Source organism: Solanum tuberosum, unplaced genomic scaffold (assembly GCF_000226075.1).
Source record: "Solanum tuberosum cultivar DM 1-3 516 R44 unplaced genomic scaffold, SolTub_3.0 scf00118, whole genome shotgun sequence".
Taxonomy (NCBI): Eukaryota; Viridiplantae; Streptophyta; class Magnoliopsida; order Solanales; family Solanaceae; genus Solanum; species Solanum tuberosum.
Window position 1 is genome coordinate 1,192,342 of NW_006239043.1, and position 6,985 is coordinate 1,199,326.

The 6,985-nt window shown below is 29.6% G+C and overlaps 1 protein-coding gene across 1 annotated transcript; it reads left to right on the forward strand.

Moving 5' to 3' along the window:
* Nucleotides 1-3,994: 3,994 nt before the first annotated feature.
* On the forward strand, nt 3,995-5,430 carry LOC102603176 (zeatin O-glucosyltransferase-like). Its single transcript, XM_006350206.1, has one exon. The coding sequence runs from the start codon at nt 3,995-3,997 to the stop codon at nt 5,417-5,419; it is 1,425 nt and encodes a 474-aa protein (XP_006350268.1). The 3' UTR covers nt 5,420-5,430.
* The last annotated feature ends 1,555 nt before the right edge of the window (nt 5,431-6,985 follow it).

Sequence of the window (6,985 nt, forward strand, 5' to 3'; positions counted from 1 at the left end):
TTAAAGCGTAATTAATTAGGAACAAAACCAACACATTACATGAACCTAATGAAAATGTCATTGATTGTATTTGATAGGTTCGGTTGAAGAGGAGAAAAGTTGAGCATCAACATGCAATTTATGAAGAAAATACAACTATTGTGTAGACTTAGATATTGGTAATTACAAATGACTTGCAAATCCGGGAAAGTATCATCTATTTGTGGACATCGTGATAAAGTTACATGCATCAAATTCAAGGCGATTAGACGAGCATAATCAAGTACTGTTCAGAAACAGAAAATTGGAAATTGAGAAACGTCCATACAAATTATTACCTTACATATTGAATATATTTAATAATGTAGTACGCATACAATTAACTGTAAAATTATGTATACAAGACTGTTCTAATACTTACAAAAATATATTATGACAAAAAAGGTAGCTTACTATTTTAGACTTAATCATATGACAAGATGAGGCCACCACGTGCAACGCACGTGTAGTAAATCTAGTATTATATTATAAGTGAGAAGATTCAACGCTCAAAGTTGAATTACCATTTTATCCTTATATTAAAATAATTAAAACAAATGTTATAAAAATAAAATAAAATATATATATATATATATATTATATTATATATTATTTATATATTATATTATAAGTGGGAAGATTCAAAGCTCAATGTTGAATTACCATTTTATCCTTATATTAAAATAATTAAAACAAATGTTATAAAATATAATTAAATATTTAATAAATAACTCATTTAAATCGGTGCATGAATCAAATTCATATTAATAATTAATTTCTCTTTTCCTGTAAAAATCAAGAGTATTTGAAGAGTTTTTCCATTAAACAAATTTGATATAGACTAAAATCATTGAACTGATTTAATGCAAATTAATTTTATCTACTCAAAGGTCATCCTATACTGCTATAAAATGCCTAGCATGGTCTTCATGTAAATTTTAAGAGTAGGATGAGAGATTATCAAGCAAAAAATTAATCTTGCTCATTATTTTGTATGTGCAGTAATTTCTTTTTGTTTTTATCTACTCCTCCTTGTCTAGCCTAAGTATTTTGTATGTCCTTTTTTAATATTTTGACATACTTTCTTATGATTTTGTTTCTCTATTGGAATATCTTGTGTCCTACATGAAGAAATTAGTGATATATACAATTCATGTTCTACTATATTTCTTAATTATTGATGAAATTCATAAGGAAAGAATGCGACTTTCGATAGAGTGTTTTATTTTAGTATAAATATATTTTCGAGATTATTATTTATTAGTAGAGAGAGGAATAACTAAATGAGAAAAATCACATATGATTTTTCTTTTTAAAAAAAAAAATTCATACCCTAAAATAAAATGGGCCACCAATTGGAGATAAAGGATGGATCATAGTATGTGATTTTGAGGCTGTATTTTTATTTAACTTTTCAATATTGTATAATCTATTGATCTTATTAGTCTATTATTTATTTGTGGACTAGAATGAATGAATCCATTCCTCAAATCTATTTTATTTAAGGAAAAATGCATGCCACCCTTAATAGAAAATTCACCAGATCAATCACTAATATTTGATTAAAAAAAATTTCATCACGCGAAGCGCAAATAAATTCACTAGTGAAAAATAAATTTGAAAATATCATATAAAATTATAAAAGCAAGATCAATCACTAATTAAAGTTTTCATCAATATAAGAACTCTTGAGAACATTAATTAGAATATATTCTTTGATGCACTTTAATTTATTGACATGTGCTTCATAAGCTAAAATAAATAATAAATATAGAAAAGGAAGATGAGTATTCTTTTTTTACTTTTTAGGCAGAGCCCATTGACAACCCTTTAAAGTTGGCATCAATTTTTACTTAGACATCTCAAGTAGGCTTTGTTCATTTTAAACACCTCAAGTACGGTCCCGCTGTGTCATTTTGATCCTTTTTTGACAATCAGCTAAAATTATGAAGTGTGTGTAATACACTTGCGAATGACATGACATGATGACTAATTAGAAGTTGACATGTGGCATTTTAGTGTAAAAATAATAATTTTAAAATAAATTATAAAAAAACAACTATTTTTCAATAAAATTAATAAATAAAATTACCTATTTTGTACCACTCCCATCCCCACCCCATTAGCCTTACTTCCGTCATTTTTGCCTCCCCAACCGTCCCACCATTTTTTGGTTATTCTTCCATTTTTCTTTTTACAAAAATCATTAGATTTTAATCTTTCTTTTTTCTTTTTTCGTTGTAAATTTGATTTTGAAAACCATTTTATGTATAGTGAGGTGAGGTTCTGAAAAATATGACATTCTTCTTATATTTTTTTTGAAAAAAAATGTGTGTTTTGTTCGAATAAATGTTTTCAAAATTAGTGTGATGATTTTTTAAAATTTTGTTCTTGAAAATATTTCTAAAATTAGTGTGATAATTTTTTAATTTTATTTTATCATATTTCGTAAGATTTTTCATCATGAATATTCATGGTAGAAGGTGGAATAAGTGGTAGGGATAAAAACTGAAGAAGAAAAAGGAAAAAAAAAAAAATTAAAAAAAATACTCCTCACGCGCCTAAAATGGGTGCAGCACACCCAATGTGTCAAATCATAGAAAGTGTCAAAATGACACAGCGGGACTCCACATGAGGGAATTTTTTATAATGGTAGAGGTCTAACCAACAATAGTTGTGTGACCCTCCATTAATTAATTGACCCTTGGATAATAGGTCCACTTCTTTACCTTTTTACCATCTCTCTCTTACTCACCTCTCTTTTCTTTCATTTTTTACTCCTAATAAATATCTAATTCTCAAAACATAATTAAATAATTAATACATTTGATAAAAAAAAAATCGATAAATACATTTTCTGTTAAAATAACTTAAACACTTATACAATTGTTAACATTAAAAATAAACTTATTTTTCAGTATATTTAATAGAATCAAATTAACTCAAAATACAAACTAATTTACTTTGGCATATAAATTGATTTGATAAGATTATTTTTGTTTTGATTTTTGATCTTATTTTGAAATTACACATACTTTTTCTTTCACCATAACCATATTTAAATATAAGAATGACAACGAGACAGAACAAGACAGGGAGTGGCGGACTCATAAATGTTTTAAAAAAATTAATATAGGTGACGCGGACCACAGATGAAATTTAAGTCTTTTAAATTAAAACTTACGATGCTTGATTTATTTTCAAGAATCAATCGGTTCCATATAATTTTAAATTAACTACTCATTGTATTATTATTATTATTATTATTATTATAATAATAATAATAATAATAATAATATAATAATATCATTCAACCTTAATATTATTAGAATTCATTTTTCGTCTCTTTACGTACATTTAGTTATAATATATATTTTTCAACGTTTTTCTATTAAGTATTTAAAAAAATTATAACTTAAATTAAGAAAAATAACGGATACTCTCTGTTAAGAGAATGACTATAAATATATGAACTAAAATAGAATTAAAATAACAATGACTATAAATATATGAACTAAAACAGAATTAAAAAAATATGGAAAACTAAATTTGAATTAATTTGTTTTTTAGGTGCTAGTAATTGAGAAAACACTAAATATTTTTAAGTTAATTTGATATTATTAAAAATATTGAATGATATGAGTATTTTAAATACTCAGTCCTACAAATGTTTTTAGTTATTTGTGATAAAAAAAAATGGTTATTAATTCTTTTATTCAATATATCAACATCTTAAGAAAATGAAGTTAAGAAATATTTATTAGGAATAAGTAAATAAGTAGATGAATGAAAAGAAGGGTGACTAGGAGAGATGGTAAAAATGTAAAGAAATAGACACATTATCCAAGTATCAATTAATCAATAGAGGGTTACGCATAAAAAATTTCATCCTATCCTCTCACATCATACATACAAAAAAGTTGAATATATAACCCTTAACCCTGCTTCTCCCATGACAAAAACTCAATCAGGAGACATGGAGGATCCAACAGAAGTAGGAAATTCCAATCATTCTACTTCCATGTGTGGTAGCTATGAGAATTTACCAAACCATGAAGTAGTTATAGTCATGGTTCCATTTCTAGCTCAAGGCCATCTCAATCAACTTCTTCAACTTTCCTGTTTAATCTCCTCATTATATCATCTTCCAGTTTATTATGTTGGCTCTGTCACACTTAACCGTCAAGCTCGCCTTCGAGCCAATGCCTTAAATCCTTCAGATATAGCCAAAATTCACTTCCATGACATTCCCATTCCTGAATTTTCCTCACCTCCACCTGTCTTGAGAAAATTCCCATTACATCATAAGCCATTATGGGATGCATCTTTGCTTCAACGCGATCCCATTGCTTCCTTTTTACGAGATATCTCCTCCAAATCAAGACGAGTCATTGTTGTTCATGATTTATTAATGTCATATAGTGTTCAGGATGTTTCTTCCTTGCCCAATGTTGAATCCATAATATTTAATTGCATTTCAGCTTTCAATTCGTACTGTTCTTCATTCTTATTTAGTGGAATGTCTGTCCAACTTGGAGAAGAATTGCTTAAAAAGCTACCGCCCCTTGAAGGAACGCTGCCTGATGAATTCAATAGCTTTATAGCTCTTCAGAGACTATATATGGATATTAGATCAGGTGATATCCATAATACAAGCAATTTAATTGAAGGCGAGTTTCTTGATCTGCTGGCACAAGTAGATAGTAAACAACAATGGGTAATTGGACCAATTCTGCCTACTAAACTCAATCATATCTCGAATAGGAACAATATATGTTTGGAATGGCTGAACAAACAATCTCCGAGATCAGTTCTTTATATATCATTTGGAACATCAACTACATTTTCTGATAGAGAAGTCATGGAGCTCGCGATGGGATTAGAACAAAGCAAACAGAAGTTCATATGGATGTTAAGAGAAGCTGATAGAGGAGATATCTTTATCGGGGAAGCTAGAAAATTTGAGTTGCCAGAAGGATTTGAGGAAAGAGTAAAAGGCGTCGGGTTAGTGTTGAGAGAATGGGCACCACAACCCGAAATCTTGGCACATTCTTCCACAGGCGGGTTCATGAGTCATTGTGGCTGGAATTCCTTCCTAGAGAGTATTACTATGGGGGTACCAATAGCTGCTTGGCCTATGCATGGTGACCAGCCAAACAATGGTTTCTTGGTGACGGAAATGTTGAAAATAGGCCTGATTGTGAGAGAGTGGGACAAACACGAGGAGCTAGTTAGTGCATCCACTATTGAGAATGTCGTGAGGAAGCTGATGGCATCAGAAGAAGGTGATGCAATTAGGAAAAGAGCAGAAGAATTGGGAGAAGCCATTAGGCGTTCCACAGAGAAGGGGGGTTCTTCTCGAATAGAGTTGGATTCTTTTATAGCGCATATCACAAGATAGACTTGCTTTTCACCAGAAATTTCAAGTATTTTGGTTACTTCTCATTTTCATTTTAAGTTTATGTTCAGTATCTGAAACTTTGTATTTCTCTCTTAATGATCTTGTTTACATTTCTCAGTTGTTTGCGTATGTTAAATTGGTTGTATCCATATGTCCTATGCCCGTCGAAAGGCTTATTATGTTGCAGAATTGTTCCCTTTTGTTGAGGTAGTATGATTTCTTAGACATATGTACCATAGTTTGTCTACAAACTTATAATCAAGAACAACATATGATGATTTACAGTACTCCATAAGACGAACAATGAATGTTTTCTATAATTCTGTAGTACTAGAGCATTACAAGATCATTTAAGACTGTAATTCAATGAGAAAAAGCATAGGTATAGTTGAAGCCAACTCTTATGATGTGAACTTTCAAAAAAGACTCCAACAGACATACTATGGTAAAAATACTTCTGCACCACATACTTTTCTTGATATATTTGTCATGACCCGAGTCTATATCCTAGCCGAGACACGGTACTTGGAACCACACGTGATCCCAAGCTAACCCGTGGCATAACATAACTTCAAAATTTCATTACACCTATTTGTGGCATTAATTTTCTTGCATTGTTGAATGATCATTCTCTCAAGTTTTGTGTATGAATAAGTTTCTGTATACAGAAATCGTATACACAAACAAACGAATCGTATGACACAGAACCGTCTCATCACTTCTAAAAGTACATAGAATTGTACTTGGTGCTTCTCAATGGCCCTTGAACCTATATGGCTCTTACAATACTTTTAGAACATTGAAAACAACTGAACTTTAGTTACAATGTATTGAAAAATCAAGAACAAATCAAACTTTAGAATTTTCTAATTGAAGGCAATAAAGATTGGGGAATTGGGTAAACATAAGGCCTCTTAAAAGATACATCTTGAAAGCTCCAATTGTGTCAGTGTTTTTTTGGTAACAAATGTATATATTACCATTAACAACACAAAAACAATACACCTAAAGAGCACCTAATCAATCTCATGACCATCTTCTAGGAAGAGTATCATAAGAATTAAGCCTCCAACAAGTCACTAAGGGGTCGTTTGGTTACTGTATAAGAGACATCTTATTCATGTATAAAAAGTTGCATTAACTTTATTGTGTTTGGTAGAAGTGTCTTATTCATGTATAAAAAGTTGCATTAGCTTTACTGTGTTTGGTAGAAGTTTTGTATTAGGTATAAAAGTCAACATAACTTATACCATGTTTGGTTGGTAAGAATTTAAATGTTGTATAAAAGTTATTCATGTATTAATTTATACGGTGTTTGGTTGCATTTTTTGTAGTCCTACATAATTAATACCAACATAACTTATGAGGGAATCTATGTATAAAGTTATGCAGGGTAGAAGGTGGAATAAGTTATGTGGGTATTAGTTATACATGTATTAAAATGATAGATTACATATTTACCCTATTAATTTATTTTATTTTTTTTAATTGGAAACTTTACTGTTTCCTGTATACGTTTGTTGTTTTTATTTCTTTTTATATATACATCATTTTCATTTCTTTTAA

Excerpts from the sequence above, each read along its gene's own strand:
- LOC102603176 (XM_006350206.1), top strand. The coding sequence starts at position 3,995 with ATGGAGGATCCAACAGAAGTAGGAAATTCCAATCATTCTACTTCCATG.